Source organism: Theobroma umbraticum, unplaced genomic scaffold, assembly GCF_002168275.2.
Source record: "Theobroma umbraticum cultivar Fairchild unplaced genomic scaffold, ASM216827v3 scaffold_147.0, whole genome shotgun sequence".
Lineage (NCBI taxonomy): Eukaryota > Viridiplantae > Streptophyta > Magnoliopsida > Malvales > Malvaceae > Theobroma > Theobroma umbraticum.
The window spans coordinates 4,971,229-4,993,241 of NW_018397259.1; the positions used below are offsets into that span (position 1 = coordinate 4,971,229).

The 22,013-nt window shown below is 32.7% G+C and overlaps 2 protein-coding genes and 2 pseudogenes across 3 annotated transcripts; all 4 read left to right on the forward strand.

Moving 5' to 3' along the window:
* Nucleotides 1-1,680: 1,680 nt before the first annotated feature.
* LOC110415386 (feruloyl CoA ortho-hydroxylase F6H1-3-like) lies at nt 1,681-3,176 on the forward strand. Its single transcript, XM_021427028.1, has 2 exons — nt 1,681-2,281; nt 2,424-3,176. Exons 1-2 carry the CDS (start codon nt 1,773-1,775, stop codon nt 2,995-2,997), a joined length of 1,083 nt encoding a protein of 360 aa, XP_021282703.1. The 5' UTR covers nt 1,681-1,772; the 3' UTR covers nt 2,998-3,176.
* A 4,844-nt stretch (nt 3,177-8,020) lies between these two features.
* Nucleotides 8,021-9,269, forward strand: LOC110415609 (feruloyl CoA ortho-hydroxylase F6H1-3-like; annotated as a pseudogene). Its single transcript, XR_016351139.1, has 2 exons — nt 8,021-8,578; nt 8,698-9,269. The product of XR_016351139.1 is annotated as a feruloyl CoA ortho-hydroxylase F6H1-3-like (transcript).
* Nucleotides 9,270-13,262: 3,993 nt separating this feature from the next.
* Nucleotides 13,263-14,210, forward strand: LOC149527265 (uncharacterized; annotated as a pseudogene).
* Nucleotides 14,211-20,313: 6,103 nt separating this feature from the next.
* Nucleotides 20,314-21,815, forward strand: LOC110415374 (feruloyl CoA ortho-hydroxylase F6H1-3-like). Its single transcript, XM_021427003.2, has 2 exons — nt 20,314-20,925; nt 21,054-21,815. The coding sequence occupies exons 1-2, from the start codon at nt 20,420-20,422 to the stop codon at nt 21,625-21,627; spliced, it is 1,080 nt and encodes a 359-aa protein (XP_021282678.1). The 5' UTR covers nt 20,314-20,419; the 3' UTR covers nt 21,628-21,815.
* Nucleotides 21,816-22,013: the final 198 nt, after the last annotated feature.

Below are 22,013 nucleotides of genomic sequence, written 5' to 3' on the forward strand. Positions count from 1 at the left end.
TTTAAAATTTTATTAAAAAAAATCAAAACCTAAACTACTCTCCCTCTTCAAAAATTAAAGTCCTAGTTTTAAGACTTGTAATGACTTTCCTTTTTTTGATCTTTGATTGTGTTTTTCATTCTCTCAAAACAACTCAATTAGGTTTCAATTGTAAATAATTTTTAATTCAATTGCATTGGGACAAGGAATTTGTTAAAGTTAATGGAATTGATGATCTTGCAAGGAAGATGGTTGAGACAAATAGAAATATTGTGTATTCTCTGATTTAGTTGTTGGTAAAACTTACATTGATTGCACTTGAGCATTTGGTTTATTGGTTGGTGCATGATCTTTTGCCAAAAGAGTAGGGTTTAAATCTCCCTTCCCTCAATTACAAAAAAAAAAAAAAACTGACATTGATCTTATGAATTGATTTTACCAGTGGCAACAGCGTCATGACAATTATATATGGATAACTTTTATGAAATTTATAAAGCATAGGCTACAAAAATTATGAATGAAATTTATAAAGCACAGGCTACGCAAAAATATGAAAAATTATTGTAGACAATTACATATAGATAGCTTTTTCAGTAATAAAATTTATAAAGTACAGGCTATACAATTGAATAAGTAACGATTTATAAAGCATAAGTTATTCAATCGAATGAGTAACGAGTTGATGAATGATTGCTAAATCGAATGAGTGACGAGTGGATGTATAAGCTACGCAATTGAATAAGTAACGAGTGGATGAATGATTAGTAAATTGAATGAGTGACAAATGGATGAATAATTACTAAGTGACATATGACTTGAAAAATTGTCGTAGACAATTATATATAGATAGCTTTTTTAGCAATGAAATTTATAAAGCATAGATTACACAATTGAATGAGTAACAAGTGAATGACTGATTGCTAAATTGAATGAGTGATAAGTGGAAAATATAGGTTACGCAAAAATATGAAATTTATAAAGGATAGGCTATGCAATCGACTGAGTAATAATTTATAAAGCATAAGTTACGCAATCGAATGAGTAACGAGTGAATGAATGATTACTAAATTGAATGAGTGACGAATGGATGAATGATTGCTAGGTGATCTATGACATATATTGACAAAGATATATTTGATAGTGTTTCTACTGATGCGATCATGCAACGCTTTTAAAATAAAAAAAATTATTGTAGATAATTATATATTTTTAGATATTTTTACTTTAAAGGATTAAATGAATGTATTGAATTTATATTTTTTAATTTAATATTAAAACTTTTAATTTATGAATTTTAATATATTTATTTTTTTAATTATTATTTTAATTATGACACTATTCAAAAAAAATTTTGAAGTCATGATTGTAGACTTACTTGCTAGGTTTTTTCCAAAAAGGTAACAGAAAGTCTTGGCAAGGCAAGGAAAGGGTAGATGTGTTTTGCAAAATTAAAGAGACAGGAAAGTCCAAGGAAAGTGCTATAAAGTGAAACATGGGCCGAAGAAAATCCAAAATTGGGTTGCCATGTAACTCTGCCCACCATTTTGGACCGACCGATTAATGCAAAACGAGGTAGGTGCATTTGTTGCGTGCTAAGATTAGGATTAGCACTATGGTTGGTGAGCATTCAAAATAAGAATATGACACCAAAGTCATTGCTGCCATCGACCCTATAAGTAGCTGTTCATTGAAGGCATACTACACCGCTGCCTACTCGTATAGCAGTACTCTTCCAAGCTCTAATCACTTCCGAATACAACACCTCTCTCTTCAACTCAAATTACTCAAACCAAATGGCTCCCACACTCGCAGAACCCTTCAACGATTCCTCAGCTCTTACTGATTTCGTTATTAACAAAGGTAATGGAGTGAAGGGCCTGTCCGAAATGGGTCTTACAGCCCTCCCTAAGCAATATATCCAACCTTTGGAAGAAAGGATGTGCATGACCAACATCAATATTCCCCAAGAATCCATTCCCATTATTGATATGTCAAACTGGGAAGACCCCGAAGTGGCCAAATCAATTTGTGATGCTGCCTCGGAATGGGGCTTCTTCCAGATTGTTAACCATGCTGTGCCTGTTGAAGTGCTAGAGAATGTTAAAGACGCGACGTATAGGTTCTTTAGCCTACCGGCTGAGGAAAAAAATAAGTATTCTAAGAAGCATTCCTCTTCAAACAATGTGCGATTTGGCACAAGTTTTAGCCCTCAAGCGGAGAAGGCTCTTGAGTGGAAAGATTACCTTAGCCTCTTTTATGTCTCAGAAGAAGAGGCTTCTGCCTTGTGGCCTCCTGTCTGCAGGTATAACAAAGAGTCCAATTACTTGTTAGATTTCATTGCATATATACATAAATCATCCCGGCGACGTGAGCAATTGTTAACAAATATATATATATATATATATATATATATATTAATGGATCCTTTTGTTCTTTTTTTTCAGGGAGCAAGTGCTAGATTACATGAAGAAGTCCGAAGTTGTTATTAAACAGCTGCTAGATGTGCTAATGAAGGGTTTAAATGTGAATGAAATTGATGAAACAAAAAAATCATTGTTGATGGGTTCAGTGAGGACTAATCTTAACTACTATCCCAAATGTCCTAACCCTGAATTTACGGTTGGAGTAGGACGTCACTCTGATGTCTCGACTCTTACAATTCTTCTTCAAGATGAGATTGGGGGACTTTTTGTAAGAGGAAATCAGGGTGATGACTGGATTCATGTTCCTCCAATTAAGGGTTCCCTAGTGATCAATGTTGGAGATGCATTGCAGATAATGAGCAACGGCCGATATAGGAGTGTTGAACATCGTGTGGTTGCCAATGGAAGTAAGAACAGAATTTCCGTCCCCATTTTTGTCAATCCAAGACCTGGTGATGTGATCGGACCTTTGCCTGAATTGACCGCAAGCGGTGAGAAATCAATTTACAAGCAAGTTCTTTATTCAGATTACGTCAAACATTTCTTCCAGAAGGCACACGACGGGAAGAAAACAGTTGCATTTGCTGAAATATAATCATATGTTTTTTCCCTTCATCCATTGTAAGTTTGTTAATTTGCTGAAGAAAATGGCTGATAAGAATAAACTGTAAGCATAAAGGGAATATAACAATATGCTTCAGTATATTATAAACTAGCCATTTTGTGCAAAAGATGTAATTTTGTACAAGACCCAATATAGACTTCTTTCATTAATGTTCTCTTTCTATTTCTCCTAGCCAGTGATTTTCAAATACATACAAAACAACAATGATGAAAATCGCTAAAAAATAATTTCATTTAAGAGCTTATGATACACTAACTCAGGATAGCATGTTACATAATTTTGAATATAAAGCCATTAATTTATAAGTACAAATATAGTATGTTCAAAATGTGTAATAAAAAGCAGATATAACACCAAGGAGAACAAAGTTGGAATTTCCTGGCTTTTGGCTTGTTCAAACGTATATGAAAAGGTTTTACCAGAAACAAGAAAACTTTGCAACGTGACACACCCCAACAAAATTTCCCAGAGTCATGGCTCCGGAAAGCTGCACGCACAATGACATAGCTGAGTGTTGATCAAGTGAGAAAGCGACAAGACGACCAAGAAGGTAACTGTTGACTTTACTTGGGCTTAGCTCACATATTGTTAGGTTGTGTAGCAAAGCTGTGAATATCAGCTGCAGGGACGGTCAGAATTTCATATCGTTAATAACGTCAGATCGGCTATTAGTTGTCCGAATAATACGCAGGCAACATCTTTCCATCGACATACCCACAATTGTTAACTGAATTTAGTCTAACATTTAGGAATAATGTGCTTATAATTATAATCACATTACAATAAGAGAAGGAAACTTTACGCGGGTTAGCTCACATATTATTAGGTTGTGTAGCAAAGTTGTCAATATCAATTGTAGGGACGATCAGAATTTCTTGTCGCGAATAATGCCAGATCGGCTATTAGTTGTCCAGATAATGCACAGGCAACATTGTACCATCGGCGTACCAACAACTACCAATTGGATTTAGTCCACATGTAGAGGCTGTTTAGTGTGGTGTAAGTGGAAGATACTCCTTGCAATTTAAATGACTTTAATTACTTAACAGCGTTTGGTTGATAAAAAGAGAATGTAATATGCTTCCAATTGTAATCACATTACAATGAGAGAAGTAGACTTTATCGAATCGTAGCAAAACTGTCAATACCAACTATAGGGACGGTCAGAATTTCTTGTTGCTAATAGTGTCAGATCAGCTCTTAGTTGTCCAAATAATACGCAGGCAACATCGTACCATCGGCATGCCAACAACTATCAATTGAATTTAGTCAAAGCTTAGGGGGCGTTTAGCATGGTGTAAATGGAAGACATTCTCTGCAACTTAAATAGTTACAATCACTTACAACGTTTGGTTGTCATTCCCTTATCTGACAGAGGGAAAGTCTGCAAAGGAAAAATTACATATGTTTTTTTTCCCAAATTGTCCCATCTCACTCGACCCTCTTCTTCTTCTTATTACTGGGAATCCCATGGTTTCTGAACCAAAATTTCTGGATTTTAAAGGATTAATGGGGAATAAAACAGAACCAAACCAAAAAGGCTCCAAGGAACACACAAAAGCACAAAACTTCGGTAGAAGCTAAAACCAGTCAACAACAGAGAGCTCAAAGCTCGCAACACCATGAAAAAAAAAAGAGTAGGGACACAAAAAAGAACCAGAAAATGAAGGGGAAAACAGTACAGCCACAGAGAAGAAACAAGACGTGCCATGTCCTAAACAAAAGAAAAGTAACTGAGCTTTTGCTGAAATGGAAAAAGAAGCTCCGCAAGTTAGTGACTCAGTGAAAGGAGGAACAAGAGAAAAAAAGATGAAAAGAACTTGCCTGTCGTTCAATCCAATGATGGGTGCAATGAGGAAGGAGAGAGAAAAAAAGGAAAAGAAAGAAAAAGAAAACTAAAAAAATGCAAGCGGAGTTCTGTGTAATAAAAAAAAAACTTTATTTGTTGAATAAACTAAAAAATATTAAATGTATAGTTGATGATTTATATATATAAATTTTTAAATAAAGAGTATAGGAATTACTTAAAAATGTGTAATTAATATTAATTGATTAATTATTTTAAATTAATTTATTAATTAATATGGATTAATTTACTTTTTAAAAATTAATTAATTTATAAAAAATAAATATTTTGTAATTTCACATTTTAATATATAAATAATTAATATTTAAATATTATTACTTTTGTCATGCTATTAATTTATTATTTTAGGTGATAAAGTGAAAGGTTAAAAATTTACATTAAAAAGAATGTAAGTTAATTCAATTTTATATTTTCATATAATTTTGTAATTTTATAAACTTTAGTTATTTCACATATTTTTATATTATTTTTGTTATACTTTATTTATTATTTTAAAAAATAAATTGAAAAGTTAAAAATTTATATTAAAAAGAATACAAATTCATTCAATTTTATATTTTCATATATAAGGTTAATTTTGTAAATTTTAACTACAATCCAGTAAAGTATTTTCAAACTAAACACTTCAATGTAATCTTTTTAATAATCATATTTTTTACAATCGTTACTTTTCTATTTTATATAAAACGCTGCAAAGTTATCATCCAACAATCATATTTTCAACTATCATATGCTTATCAATTACAGTCTCTACAAGATATCAAAGGTCATTTTAGTATCCAATCAGTCGCCCATTTTTAAATGATTAGGTAAAGGGAAGAAATACTGAAGAAAAATAAGGAGAATGAAAAAAAAGAAGAAGATAAAAGCAAATAGGCAAAATGAAGGAAAAAAAGAATAAAATAAATAATAGTTTATTAAAATTTGTATTAATGAATTTTATTATTTTTAGTAGAATAATAAAATAGAACTCCTTGTGTCCCTTGTTCTTTCTCTTTATTTGATTTTCACAAAAATGAAAATAAAAATTTTAATTTTGATGAATTTTATATTAAAATTTAAAAAGAAATTTATAATATAGATGTATAATATTTTTTAATATCAAAAAATAAAAAAATAACTATCTATATATTTTATTCATATTATTCACTATATATATATATTTTCTACATAAGAGTAGAAAAACCCACTAAAAAGTACAAGCGTTAGGTCTAACAACCCCTTTTTGTATCAAGTGGAGGCTCATCAAACCTAAAATAAATAAAAAAAATGTGATTCCTATGAAAATTGCTTCAACAAAAATATGCTTTAGACGCCATTGCCACTCCTGTGCATCTAAGGATCCGCCGACAAATAGTGACAACAACTATTTAATCGTGCCCACCCTATTCATTTTGTGAACCAAATATGATAAGAAAAAAACTTTTTTTATATAAAAAATATTTACACCTAATACATAAAAATTACTAAATTATTTACAAAAATTCATATTAGTCTTATTTTTTTAGTACATTCAATAATTTTTTTTTATTTTTATTTTACGTCAAATAAATTTTTATAATTAACAGTTAATTAATTATCGTTAGTCAAATTGTTATTTATTATTTTATGTTGACGTGACATATTAACATATCATAATAGGTAATAACGTGATATGATAACATGATTATGTGTATTTTCATTTTACACATCAACATCTTGTAGATATAAAATAATAAATGACGTTTTGATTAATAATAATTAATTAACTGTTAATTATAAAAACTTATTTGATTTAAAATAAAATTATAAGGGTTTAATTGAAAACCATAAAAAAATAAAAATTTATTTAAATTTTATTGAATAGATTTGTTAAATCATTATATAAATATATTTATATCTTTCTATAATGGCAAGTTACTAAATCATCAACTGTTTCAAGGACGAAAAAGAAACAGGATCACAGGTTACTAGGTGGGATAAAGTTATTAAGAGGGAAGAAATTAAGAGGAAAGATTGTGCAATGTTCAGCATATAATAATATAGTAATACGTTGGTAAAGATCAAAATTCTAGGGGTAGAGTGGAAGTCATTTTCTGTTTTGAACGGTCAAGCTTAACACACAAAATGTACCATCAACAAAGCACTCATTTGGGATTCATTGGGCGCACACGGATTTGTTAAAAATTCAATGAATGGTTGACGAAACAGGCACATCTTGAAGATATTGTTCATTAACAATACACTATTCTCGGCTGAGATCCATTCAACGTATGTGGAATAGCCTAATTTGATCAGCAACACGTTCTTCACGGTAATCATGTGTTTTTATGATTTTTATGGAATTGACTTGAGAGTCAGTTACAAGTAATTTGTTTATAATTCTTTGCGACATATATATATTATATCTTCACAAACTGAGAAAAGAAAATAGTCGTTAAAAGCAATTCAAGGAAAAAGATAAAAAGAAATGACCAGGTGAACTTTAATTCAGTGTTTGCATTTTATTATCTACTGACCAGGTGAACTTTTCTTTCTCTGTCGCTTTCTTCGAGTTATCCAAAACATATCAAATATAGGTTTAGATTCTTGATTGAGTGACAAAGAGAATGAGAAAGAGAGAAATTTCAGTAAGGCCTCGTTATGATTAAAAGGAAACTTGATCAAAAGTTGGGACAAAAATTAAAAGATATGATTTGACAAATTACACTTTTGAAGGGATTTCACTGGTCTAAGGAGAAAAATATGAAACAAGTAGAAGGACAAATTAAATACGTGAGGTTTGAACAAGTTGATGATGAGGAGTGAGATGGGCTGCGAACTTTGTCAAGAAAGGGGAAATGTCTGCAGAATTGAAGAGGCAGGAAAGTATTAGGAAACTTAATGAAGATAATCAGAAATAGAATAGCCATGCATGCAATTCTGCCTGCCATTTTGGACTCCAAAATTTCAAGTAATGAAGCCCGAAAAGAGGTATGTAAATTGCCTGCTAGGATTGGTTGGGTTGGTGAGGTAAACATTTGATATACACAGCATAATACAAAACAAATTAGTCATTGGTGGTGTGCTTAGACAAAGGGTTTATAAATAGCAGTACATTCAAAGCAAGCTGCACCATTGCCTTCTCTCCTAACAATCTTAATTGGAAGCTTTATTCACTTCCAAAACACCTCGCTCTTAACTCAAATTACTCAAACCAAATGGCTCCCACACTCGCAGAACCCTTCAATGATTCCTCAGCTCTCACAGATTTCGTTATTAACCAAGGTAATGGAGTGAAAGGCTTGTCTGAATTGGGACTCAGAACCCTTCCTAAGCAATATATCCAACCATTGGAAGAAAGGACGTGCATGACCAACATTGTTCCCCAAGAACCCATTCCCATCATTGATATGTCAAATTTGGAAGACCCCCAAGTGGCCAAATCAATTTGTGATGCTGCATCGAATGGGGATTCTTCCAGATTGTTAATTATGCTGTGCCTGTTGAAGTGTTAGAGAATGTTAAAGATGCGACTTATAGGTTCTTTGGGCTGCCAGCTGAGGAAAAAAAAAGGTATTCCAAAGAACATTCCTCTTCTAACAATGTGCGGTTTGGCAAAAATTTTGGCCCTCAAGCAGAGAAGGCTCTCGAGTGGAAAGATTATCTTAGCCTGTTTTACGTCTGTGAAGGGGAGTCTTCCGCATTGTGGCCTCCTGTCTGCAGGTATATAACAAAGAGTCCAACTCACTTGCTCAATTTTTTTTTTGCATATATGCATAAAACATCATGACGACATGCACAATTGTTAACAAATATATCATGGACTTATTTGTTTTTTTCAGGAAGCAAGTGCTAGATTACATGAAAAAGTCTGAAGTTGTCATTGAGCAGCTATTGCAGATGCTAATGAAGGGTCTAAATGTGAATGAGATTGATCAAACAAGAGAATCATTGTTAATGGGTTCAACGAGGACTAATCTTAACTATTATCCTATTTGTCGTAATCCTGAACTTGCAGTCGGAGTAGGGCGTCACTCTGACGTGTCAACCCTTACAATTCTCCTTCAAGATGAGATTGGAGGACTTTTTGTAAGAGGAAACCAGGGTGATAATTGGATTCATGTTCCTCCAATCAAGGGGTCACTTGTGATCAATGTTGGAGATGCATTGCAGATAATTAGTAATGGAAAGTATAGGAGTGTTGAACATCGCGTGGCTGCCAATGGAAGCAAGAACAGAATTTCCGTTCCCATTTTTGTCAATCCAAGACCAGGTGATGTGATTGGACCTTTGCCTGAATTGATTGCAAACGGTGAGAAACCAATTTACAAGCAAGTTCTCTATTCAGATTACGTTAAACATTTCTTCCGTAACCCATGATGGAAAGAAAACAGTTGAATTTGCTGAATTATGAAAGATAATATTTTTTTTCCATCCACTGTAATAAGTCATTGATTTGAAGAAAAATGGCTAATAAGAATAGAATGTATACATAGAAGGATTACAATATGCTTTAGGATATTAGAAACTATCCATTGTGTGCAAAAGATGTATCTTGTACAAGACCAAAAAGACTTATTTCACTGTTTTTTTTTTTCCAACTTCTCTTTGCCAATAATTTTTTAATACATTAGCAATAGTTTGCTTAAAACAGTGGCTTTAGTTTTTTTTTTTATCTCTTTTGGAGAGAAAAAATAATATCATTATAAAAATATTATGAACTGGAAATTGACATTGGAATACATTTATGTGTCCGATATGAATATTGTGAATTTTTTAAAAAAATTATACTTTAATACTAAATGTTCAAAGATTACATTGATACAGATTTTGATGCATTCAAAAAATATAGAATTTGAATACATTATAATAAATTGAAAAGCCCATATAATATAGAGAAAAATAAGTTTAAAATCTCATCTCGTGCTTTTAGACTTCTTCAAATGTATACAAATAAATATGTTTGTATTATACAAGAAATTTTTCAACATGACAGACTCTAACAAATGTTTTAAGCCATTGGCTTGAAAGAGATGCATGATAAATACAGCTGAGTGTTGGTCCGGTTAAAAGGCAGGGGACGACGAAAAATAGTCCCAGCACTGGGGAGGTGTCTGTTTGTAGGAATTGTTCCCTATTATGTGGGTTAATTAGATGACTCCACGTGCTTTCTCTATTTTAAAATTAAATTAAAAAAACAGTGAAAGAAAAATATCAATATCTGCTTAATTTATAATACTCAAGTAATATTCTTAAGGTATAGTAATTTAAAACACTTTTAATTTTAATTTTTATTATATTTAATCAAATTTTTATATTTTTTAATTACATAAGTTTTTATAATAATAATAATTTTTATTAATTAAAATATAATTTATAATTTTTTATATTACATAATATGACATAAAAAAATTTATTCTTAAATATATCTAATTCAATAGCAATCACCAACTTTTTGACATCTCGGATGAAATTCTTATTTTACGTGGAGAGTATGCATGCCAGTGGTTGTGCATTATTTGCCTTTCAGGCTGCTTTATACTCTCCCATTTCATCACTGTTAGCTAGCTTGGAATAAAGTTATCAGGTGGGGACGGAATTAAAATTTTCTTTTATAATTAGAGACGACGGTAGAGAAAAACAAAAAAGGAAAGGAGAATTTTTCATTTTTAAAAAAAGCTTATTGGTTGACTTGAGTCAAGGACGAGTCCAAATAGTCATTGGTCCAGCTCAAACAGGAAGGATGTAAAATGCCTGCTAGGATTGGTTGGGTTGGTGAGGTGGACATTTGATGTACACAATATATTACAAAACAAATTAGTCATTGGTGGTGTGCTTAGACAAAGGGTTTATAAATTGCGGTACATTGGATTCAAGTTGCACCCTTGTTTATATTTGAGTATTTAATTTATTAATTAATATATAATTTTTATTTTAAAAAATAAGATTTAAATTCTTCTTTTATATATATATATAAAACCACACCACTGCCTTCTGTTCTAACACTTTTAGATTAAAAGCTCTATTCACTTCTAAAACACCTCACTCTTAACTCAAATTACTCAAACCAAATGGCTCCCACGCTCACAAAACCCTTCAATGATTCCTTAGCTCTCATTGATTTTGTTATTAACCAAGGTAATGGAGTGAAGGGCTTGTCCAAATTGGGACTCAGAGCCCTCCCTAAGCAATATATCCAACCTTTGGAAGAAAGGATGTGCATGACCAAATCTTTCCCAAGAATCCATAATTCCCATTATTGATATGTCAAATTAGGAAGACCCCGTAGCAGCCAAATCAATTTATCATGTTATATTGAACACCATTAAAATTAAAAGTTTTACCGATGAAACATTTTATCCGTAAAAGTATTATAATTAATTGTAATATGATTCATCGATGAAATATTTCATCTAATTGTGATTGAAAATATTTTCATCAGTAATGTTTATTTAATTGAAAAATTTTCTATAACAAGTTTGTTTAAGTTTGTGCTGTAATTAACTATATAAAGAAAAATTTTCAGAACAAGGTTTTAATAGACGTAACGCAAAAGCCTCTACTTGCAAAACACTTATCCTCCCTTGTCTTTCTGGTAACTCCTACAGCCAGGACCAATCACACAAGGCATCTAGACAGCTGAAACGGGGAATCTTCAGAGAAAAATGATCACAAGCAATTCATGCAGCTAAAAAAGGAAAAGTCTCGTACACAATATACAAGACTAACATGAGCCAAAATGCCAATGACACTTGGCGAAAAATACGTCAACTGTGTTTTCATGGGCAATTTTCTGATCAAGTGAATTGTCACCTGATATAATTAGGTTCATGTACAAAAACAGGATCTTGAGAGCTCTGACCGTGATTAGGAATAGGTGCATTGCCCCAATTACCATCACTGTCCTTTGCCATGTTTAAGATGAGATGATAGAAGAAGGGACAGTAGTGGCCAAAGTACACAATAATTGAGCGTAAAACAAGGAATGCCAGAAATGCAATTGTACAATATATTCTCTACTCTTTCACTATTAATACTACGCTGTACTACTGAAAATGTGTTATAGAGTTAAGCGGTACGTGAACATTTAGGCATTTCTTTGCAAACACCCTATCGCTTACTCACTTTGTCCTTTATGGACAATACAGCAATGATAATATTCCAGGAAACAGCACCGACTTTACCCAGATTACTAAACAGTATCTCACTCTTCATATTCCCATTCTTAGCATACATATCAAGCAATGAATTGTCACATTCAAATCCAAGCCTGACCACAATATATGATGTTCTTGTTCCCCTAGTATACTACATTAAAACGCTACTGCTATCACATGTTACAATCAATTTCATGCAATAATTTTACCTCTAGAGGAAAGAACTAATTATCCATCTATGGCTACGAATATTAGTTGAAATCCTAATATACAAAGGAGTATCTTTGCTTACAATAAAATAGGACTTATTGCTAGTGTAATTATATTTATAATCCTAATATGGAAAGGATTATAAGCGATACCTACACAGACAAGGTAAGGGCAATGCCCAAAGCAACTTAATTTTTATTTTTTTTCTCCAATTTAATTTAAATAATGCATCAAAAAATTGGTTTTTTTTTATTCTAGTATATTTAAAATACTAAAATCCAATGTCTAATAAGAAAGCAACTCTTAATTGCAATATATATATATATATATATATATATATATATTGTGCTTTTCATATGGATGGGTTGACAACATAATTCTCCGGAAGGAAGCAAATGCAGTATTCTGCTCTCAACAAGCAATCTTTTGACTTTAAGGTATGAATTAATCTTAATTTTCTTTTTTATATTATTGGTTGATTTTAAACTAATAATCAAACTTTAGTAGAATCCGTTGTTGTTTTGTAGCAGAAAAACTTCAATTAGGATCGTAAATTCCCAACAATTTGTTATTTATATATTAGCAAATTTAATTAGCAATAATTATAGATTTTGCCTCTTAGTTCCAACTCTTACATAATTACCAGCAAAGCTATATCATAAAAATTGACTTTCTATATTATTACAGGATAGCTTTTCTGATATGTGCAATTCTCTATTTCATCAAAGAAGAAGAAAAAAGAATCGGACAATCTTGATTTACTTTGTGCATTGTTAGTTAGCAATAATGGATTATGCCTTTGCATCTTGCTATGGACACTGTTTTTAATCTCCTCCTTCAAATTTCTTTTCGATGCTCTTTTGGTTTTGGCATTATTCGGACTTTAGTTTGAAACTCTTGCTGGTAATAGTTGGTTTAGTGAGAAGTAATTACTCTAGGACAAAAGTCAGGGGCATGAGCCTATTGGCACCCCTCGCCTCCATCTATATGTGATTTGATAACACCTAAGCAATTAAATTATTTTGATGTAGGAAATTATTATGTCTAAGGAAGCAATAAAGGAGAAAGAACGACTTCCGTGTTCTCTTCCTCCGTGCATATTTCAACCTTATCCTTGGCTTGTTATATTTCATGGAAAATATAATCAAATGCAAACGTTCTACAACGTATCACAACAGCGGTATTACACTAAAGTCATTCCTGAGATGCGTAATAAATGGATATGTGGTGCATCCTTTGGATGGTTAGCGTTTGTGGATCATGATTCACCCGATTGTTTCCTTTTAAATCATGCATCGATGGAGACAATTCAACTTCCTCCTTTGAATTGAGAAATGGCCATTGGCATTCTCACGGCAACTCCAAGTGATCCAAACTGCCGCATCCTTTTTATTGATGGCAATGATGACTTGATAATTTGTTCTCCTGGTGACTCTGAATATTCCAAACAAAAGATGGAAGACCATGTCTATACTATGACATGGTTTGGAGGAAAGACTTATTGCCTCACTCCACCTGTATATTCTTTGCTTACAATTGAGCTTGAAGGGTCAAGTCCTCGATTTACAAAATTGATCAATGTTGGAAACGAATCAAAGCCATTCTGCTTTGCACAGACTGCACCCTATTTGCTTGACTTTTTTGGAGAGATGTTTCTTGTATGCAAATATTCATCGCTGAAATCGTTTCATTGGGCCACAAATTTTGGAGTTTTAAAGTTTGATTTCGATGCAAGGGAATGGGTGGAGGTGAAAAGTATAGGTGACAATGCAATTTTCCTCGCAGATTATTGTTAGGGCACTTGTTATCCTGTAGCTGATCCTTCTATAAGGAGAAACTCCATCTACTATACTCAACCTGATGATAGAAACCTTTATGTTTATGACTTGGAAGATCAAAGTATTACAACAGTTTTACCTTGTCCCAATGTCAGTGCTCGACGTTCAGATCATGATTGGTGTATGTTGTCAATTACGGACAAGTCTTGAGTGGATGTTCATATCATGATTGGTGTATGTTGTCAATTACAGACAAGCCTTGAGGTTTATTTTTTAGTTGAATAAAATGATATTAGTTGATATTTAATTATCTTTCTTCGTCTTTGCTATATCTAACTTTATTTAGATTAATGTAGTAGTATCTGTACCTAGAGTATCACCCAACAAATAGACTTGTATGTTCAGTCCAACCATAATCAGGATCTAATTTAACAATCTATCACTCGTCAGCTCTCTAACAGTCCTGACATCATCCCATCTTCCTAGGGAAGAATTAATAGATATTGGCTAGAAGCACGTAAGCGGAAGAGTTTCTCTTCGGCTCGATCGTTGAGCTAAACCGACTTTAGCATCAACTCTGCAAGTGCTGAGATCTCAGTTAAGAGTTAAAATAGGCTGCTGGCGCAAGCCTCTGGTATTGGTTCGTGGAACAGAGATTAAGAGAGAACAAGGTTTCTCATCATCTTCATTATCAAAATATTGTTCACCCAGATTGATTCTTGTGGCTTCACTTTATAAATCTGAAAGCACTTTTTTAATATAATATCATCTTCATAATTTCTAAGATTTCTTCCTCTGTCTTGATCTTGTTTCTTTTTTCTTTTACATAAAAATTACAAACAGATACCATATAATATATATCAACATAAAACATCGATAAAATTTGAATTTAAAATCATTTATATCAAAATAAATAATCTTGTTAATTGAATTTACTGTTTTTGAAATTTGTTTTAGTAAATGACTAAATAACAATAAATCAGCTATAATAATTCTCAAATTAATTAATTTCATGCATCATCTTCCTTTTTTTAAAAAAGGAAAAATTAATAGTATCAGTATGGGAATATCCCAGCAAAAGCAAAGGGATTTTACACCTGTATGCACCATCCCCCTTTTAACTGTGTGGGCATGTAAGAACGGACTTACAAATAGCAAGGATCTATTGGCTACAATCTTTGCAGAAGGTAACTATTAGATTATATTAGTCCAAGCACTTGAATTTTCGCACTTAAAATATTAGACCTCTTTTCTTCTCAATGTTCTTCCCATAACGAAGGCTTCCAAAATCCATTGTTTTATGTCAAGAGATGGTAAGATTGGTGCACAGACCAAAATTGAAAGTTTAGTTAAAATCCATTGATTACATTATTAAACATTAACGTCCAGTTTCAACATCCCCACACTTGCCACATTTTTTTTTTTGAAATGCAGCTTGTATTAATCAAAAGTGTTATGTACTACAAGGTGAAGCAGTAGGATAAAAAACACTTCACCCTATATACAAAAGGGAAGTCATCAACTTCCAACGGTTAAACCAAGTTCTCTCTATACAAGAAAGAAACTTACAGCAACAAGGCTTCCTTGTACATAATATACAGACCCCAAGATATACACACTTCCCAGCTGACACTGAGCAGGACCATACAAATCGCACAACAATAGCAGATAATTGACACCCTTGCCACATCTTGCAAGCATATTGATACAAGCAATCTCATCACGTTCAAAATCGCGAAACCACATTCTTTGCAAACGCTCTATTAACTTTCTCACTTTGCATTTTAGTATTGAATATCCAGACATTATACTCATATTAATTTTATTATGTTAAAGAAAATATCGAATTTGGATACATTATAATCAAGTAAAAAGCTCATATAATATAGACAGTAATAAGTTTGAAATCTCATCTTGTGCTTTTGGACTTCTTCAAATGTATATAAAAAGGAAATATGTTAGTATCATACAACAAAACTTCGCAGCATGACACGCCCTAGCAAATGTTTTAAACCCATGGCTTGAAAAAGATGCATGATAGATACAGCTGGGTGTTGGCCAAGTTAAAGAAGCAGGGGATAACAAAAAATGTCAAATTTTTGTCTTCATAATTAATGATTTATTAGTTATTATTACTTAAAATATTATTTTTTATTTTTTATATCACGTAGTGACGTTTAACAGTGCATGAGCCTTGCAGGCATACCCACAGGACCCAACAAGCACATCAATTGAATACAGACATTAACTTTTAAGTTACATCTGTGTCCCACATGAACATAGCCTATATTCAAGGCATAATCACAATACAGCACTATGTGTAATTTAAAGCAAAAATTTACCATATTTAAACAATTTTTTTCTATATATTGGCTACAATAGGGAGCCTCGGCCCTACAGAACCAGCATAAATTAGCCACACATAATAACGCTTGACCAACGGAGTTGACACGGGAAGAAAGAAGAGCTATCGGATGCCATCATACCAACCGAGTAAAACAGCCACTCGCTCATCAAATGGAAGCCTTAACAACTTATATACCTGCACATCAATTAATTGGAGTAAGTCTCACAGACTCAGTCAGTGAGTGAGTGAAGATCGGAAACACGCATAAAGACTGAAAGTTTGATAAATGACAAATCTAAATAATCAACTTTAATTAAGCTCATGACATGATGCATTTTAAAGCTGATACTTGACTAATTATGAGATAAACTTAAGAACATCGCATGCTGACAACATATATGAAAGCACCAGATAAAACCTGTTTAAGAACCATTTTAAAAGCCTTGTTTCCTTTTTAAACTAGGGTCCAAGGTCTACCCTTGACCAGAATAAATTTCAAGGCATCTTAGTGTCAAAACAGTGTTCCATGAAATGAAACCAGAAAATTTCCCCTCTTGCTTTCAAAGCATTGCAAACCAGCATTGAAAATCCAAATGCTTTCAGTCAAAGTCATCTCATGGCTTATAAAATCATAGGGCCTTTTTTTATAATTAACCAAGTCTTATAAATCTCAATAAACTGTAAAATCAACCTCAGTACACCCATGCTTCTCAAATATACCATTAGGTATATAAGTCATGCTTTAATGCTTGTATGATAAAGTATAATTTCGAAATAGACACACCCACTCACCTGTTAGCTACTTATACAATTACCCAGTTGACAAGTACCCAATTGGATACTCAGGCTCCCTTGCTGTTAGACACGGAGCTCCAATACCACTTAGTATTAAAACAATTAAAAACCTATCAAACTTATTCATCTTCTCCAGGTACGTTTCTACCCTGCAGCTGTTAGTGCACTTTGCCCATATTTCAGCTTTGGCTTGGCTCAATTGTCCTCCATTTTCATAATTCATATCATTCCCAACTTAATTTCAGCATAAACTTACCTTGGAGAATTCATTCCAAAAAAACTAGCACCAAAAATCCAGTTCAATTATCTAATGTTGGTGACTGCTTCCACGTGTATATCATGGTTTATTCTTAAATATATCCAAATAGTGATCAATTGCATTACCAACTTTTCTGCGTCTCCAATGAAATTCTTATTTTATGAAGAGAGTATGCCAGTGGTTGTGCATTATTTGCTTTTCTCCTATTACCCAATAAGGCTGCTTGATAATGTCCCATTTTATCACTATCAGCTAGCTTGGAATAAAGTTGTCAAGTGGGCATGGAATTAAATTATTCTTTTATATTTAAAGAAGACAGTCAAGAAAGAAAGGAGAAATTTATTTATTTTTTTAAAAAAAGTTTATTGGTTAACTTGTAACTCTACGCTATTAATTACTAGTATTGTAATTAGATAAAATTAAACTAAACTCACGTTGAAATCTCATAATTTCAAAATTACTTACTTTTTGGTCATTGAGATGAGAATAATTTATTGACAAACAAATCAAATTTTTTAAGAATTAATCAAAAAATATTGTAATATATGTTCTCACATATATATACACAAGTATAATATTAGTTTCCACATATATACAAAGTATAATAATGTCCTCATATTTGCTCAGTTTCTAACCATAAGAAACTCTCTGCTTCAAAATCAATTGATTTTTAATAGAATCATTAAATGCAAAGTCAACATTCAACTTAAATATGAACATGTTGACATTATTTCGTCAAAATATTTTTTAAAAAAAACATAATCAAATTGACGAAAAAAATTCAACAAATATAGGGTGTTTATAATTAAGCATCAATAGAATGATGTCATTCTTTAACATACATTGCCCTTTTACTAGTTATCATGAGATTAGTTTAATTATCAAATAAAAAAGTTATCTATTCAAGTTAAACAATGATTAAAAGAAAAAAAAAAGAAAAAGCGAAAATAAGTAATAGAAAAATATAGTTCTTGCAAGTAGGAACCTATGATCTTCTAATGATCATATCAGCAATAAACAATAATTTTTATTTTATCCTGAGTCAGTTGATTCTAAATAGGTTGAATTGAGCCAAAAATCATCCACTGGTTAATCAAATTTCTGTTTGAGATTGTGAAGAGCAGCTCCAAACGTTTTATGCCATTTGAGGGATTTGGTGTTACCTGCAACAATTTGTTGGAAGGGTGGTGGAAGGAAATTGGGTTGGTTTCGGTTTTTGGGATCTGGGTTTTCGGCCTTTTCTCAAATTTGGTTTTATTGTGTTTGGGCCTTTTTTATTGGGTTAAAAAATAAACGTTGATAAGTTATGGGCCATGGCAAATGTTAGATTTCTAAGTGGGTCACTTGGATAAACCCAACTATCCAAGCCACCGACCGCTGGACCTAAGCTAACTAACAGTCCACTTCTTAATATTGCAAAATATAAATAAATAAAACACCTGATCGAAAAGATTTTTTTTTTTTGACATTTGAGAGGATTGCTGTTTATTTGGTATGATATAATTTCATCTTTATAATCAACTATTATTTTTTAAATTTTAATCGAAATCACACGAAAGTTTATTAATTTTCGAAATAGGTACTCCATTTCAAAAAAATATAATAGTAATTATAAAAATTAATTAAGAGTGCATCTTTGTCTTTGTGCAGTTAGCTAGACGAATGCATACTTTAATTAATATATTATATTACCTAATATAATTAGCTATATATATTTCAATTAAATTAAAAGTTGATTTTGGACTTGGTGGTGTAGATTTATTTGAATATTTGCTTAATTCTTGTTTCTATACTCTGTTAATGCTAAATAACTACAATGTGGTAAATAGTAATTATAGGCATGATATGATCGGTACTATTTTGGATTAGAGGGTAAATATTTCTTTAAAGGTCAAAATCCATTTACTAGTGGTCAAGGCGAAAACATTTTGTAAGATAACTTCTAACAACTGGATCAGCCAATATAGAAACCGGTGAGTGCACACATACACCATTCCACCCTTTTTTATTGTATTGCTATTTGCTCATTCACATTGCAATCCCAAACTTAATTCTATTCAATCTTCGCTTTGAATTTATTGTAATTAATCGAGGCCATAATAATATCTTTGTAAAATTGATCATGAGTACAACAAAGTCTTCCTTACCAACCCTTTATCTATACCATATATAGTCAATTCAACTTGAAAATATCAGTCATCGAATTCGATTTAGGATTGAAATTAATGCTTCTTCACCAAATTTATATGTTTAGACAACTAAAAGAAAATAGGATTTAAAAAATTAATTAGAGTTGAAGGAAATATAGATGGTCTGAGAAAAACCAAAGCTTTAGATAAAATTACAATGGAGATAGAGGGTTTTTCAAAAAGATTTGATTTGTTGTTACCGTGGTTATTGGTTTTAACTTAAGAAAAGAGAAAACACCTAAGAAAGGCAAAGAAAGCGAAAGTCTTCATGCAAATTGCAAAAGAGAGACGAAAGTACTGGGAACGTGCTTTGATGATTACTCTGTGGACCGGCTGAAAGGAAATCCAAACCGTGGAGTATACCAATGTACCTCGATCGGCCTACCATTTTGGACTCATCGAGGCAACGCAGGCGATGAGGCTCAAAAGGCAGGCAGATTAATCTAGGATGAGTTAGGCGTTAAGGAGAAGAGTTATAGAAAGGGCTTGAAAGAGTCTAAGAATTAGTTTACAACTCCTAGTGTCACATACCGTGCACATGTTGCTTTAGGTGATAGGAGCCGTCAAAGTAATCCTTTGGCTTTTGACGGTTGAAAGTCCTCTTTATTACTCTCCGCTATATTGGGTTGGTGAGGCAAACATTTTCCTTGATATTACTACAATATACAAGACACCAAAGTCATTGGTGGCGTGCCCAGACAACTGGTATATAAATAGCAGTGCATCGAAGAGGGCCGCACCACTGCCTTCGCTTGTTATTTGTAACACTCTTCCAAAGCTCTATCCACTTCCAAAAACAACACCTTTCTAGCTCAAATTACTCAAACTAATGGCTCCATCACTTGCAGAACCATTCAGTGATTCTTCAGCTCTCACTGATTTCGTTATTAACAAAGGTAATGGAGTGAAGGGCTTGTCCGAATTGGGACTTAGGGCCCTCCCTAAGCCATATATCCAACCTTTGGAAGAAAGGATGTGCATGACCAACATCATTCCCCAAGAATCCATTCCCATCATTGATATGTCAAATTGGGAAGACCCCCAAGTGGCCAAATCGATTCGTGATGCTGCCTCGAAATGGGGCTTCTTCCAGATTATTAACCATGATGTGCCTCTTGAAGTGCTAGAGAATGTTAAAGACGCAACTTACAAGTTCTTTGGGCTACCGGCTGTGGAAAAAAATAAGTATTCCAAGGAACACTCGTCTTCAAATAATGTACGCTTTGGCACAAGTTTTAGCCCTCAAGCGGAAAAAGCTCTCGAGTGGAAAGATTACCTTAGCTTGTTTTACGTCTCCGAAGAAGAGGCGTCTGCATTGTGGCCTCCTGCTTGCAGGTATAATGAAGAGTCTAATTGCTTATTAGATTTTCTTGCATATATTATATATGCATATATACAGCATCCAGATGACATGCACAATTGTTAACAAATATACTAATGGATCTTTTTTCTTTTTTTTTCAGGGAACAAGTACTAGATTACATGAGGAAGTCTGAAGTTGTTATTAAACAGTTATTACAGGTGCTAATGAAGGGTCTCAACGTGAATGAGATCGATCAAACAAAAGAATCATTATTGATGGGTTCAGTGAGGACTAACCTTAATTACTATCCTATCTGTCCTAATCCAGAACTCACAGTTGGAGTAGGGCGTCACTCCGATGTCTCAACTCTTACAATTCTTCTTCAAGATGAAATCGGGGGACTCTTTGTAAGAGGTAATCAGGGTGATAACTGGATTCATGTTCCTCCAATTAAAGGTTCTATTGTGATCAATGTTGGAGATGCATTGCAAATATTGAGCAATGGCCGGTACAGGAGTGTTGAACATCGTGTGGTCGCCAATGGAAGTAAGAACAGAATTTCTGTCCCGATTTTTGTCAATCCAAGGCCTAGTGATATGATCGGTCCTTTACCTGAATTGATTGAAAGCGGTGAGAAACCAATTTATAAGCAAGTTTTGTATTCAGATTACGTGAAACATTTCTTCCGTAAGGCACATGACGGGAAGAAGACGGTTGCATTTGCTGAGTTGTAAACAATCATTCTTTTTCCTTCATTAATTTACTGTAAGTTTAATTTGCTGAGGAAAACGGCAGATAAGAATAAACCTGCAAGCATAAAAATGATTGTAATATGCTTCAGGATATTATAAACAAGCCATAATGTGCAAAAGATGTATTGTATTCAACCAAAAAAGCTTATTGAAATTATTCTTTTTTTCCACTTTCTCCTGGTGAACAATTTTTCAATTTACTGGCAATACGTTACATAAAATGGCGACTTGCTTTGGATGTTTTTCCCTTTGGTTGATATGTACATATATAAAAGAAAATTTCTGAACATATGAAAGAAAAAGTGTATAACTACACTATATGTCAAAGATGTTATTAATATGAAGTCTAGGTTAATTATAAAAAATAT

Coding starts and splice junctions, on each gene's coding strand:
- LOC110415386 (XM_021427028.1), top strand. CDS start 1,773: ATGGCTCCCACACTCGCAGAACCCTTCAACGATTCCTCAGCTCTTACT. Junction 2,282..2,423: donor TTGTGGCCTCCTGTCTGCAG/GTATAACAAAGA, acceptor CTTTTTTTTCAG/GGAGCAAGTGCTAGATTACA.
- LOC110415374 (XM_021427003.2), top strand. CDS start 20,420: ATGGCTCCATCACTTGCAGAACCATTCAGTGATTCTTCAGCTCTCACT. Junction 20,926..21,053: donor TTGTGGCCTCCTGCTTGCAG/GTATAATGAAGA, acceptor TTTTTTTTTCAG/GGAACAAGTACTAGATTACA.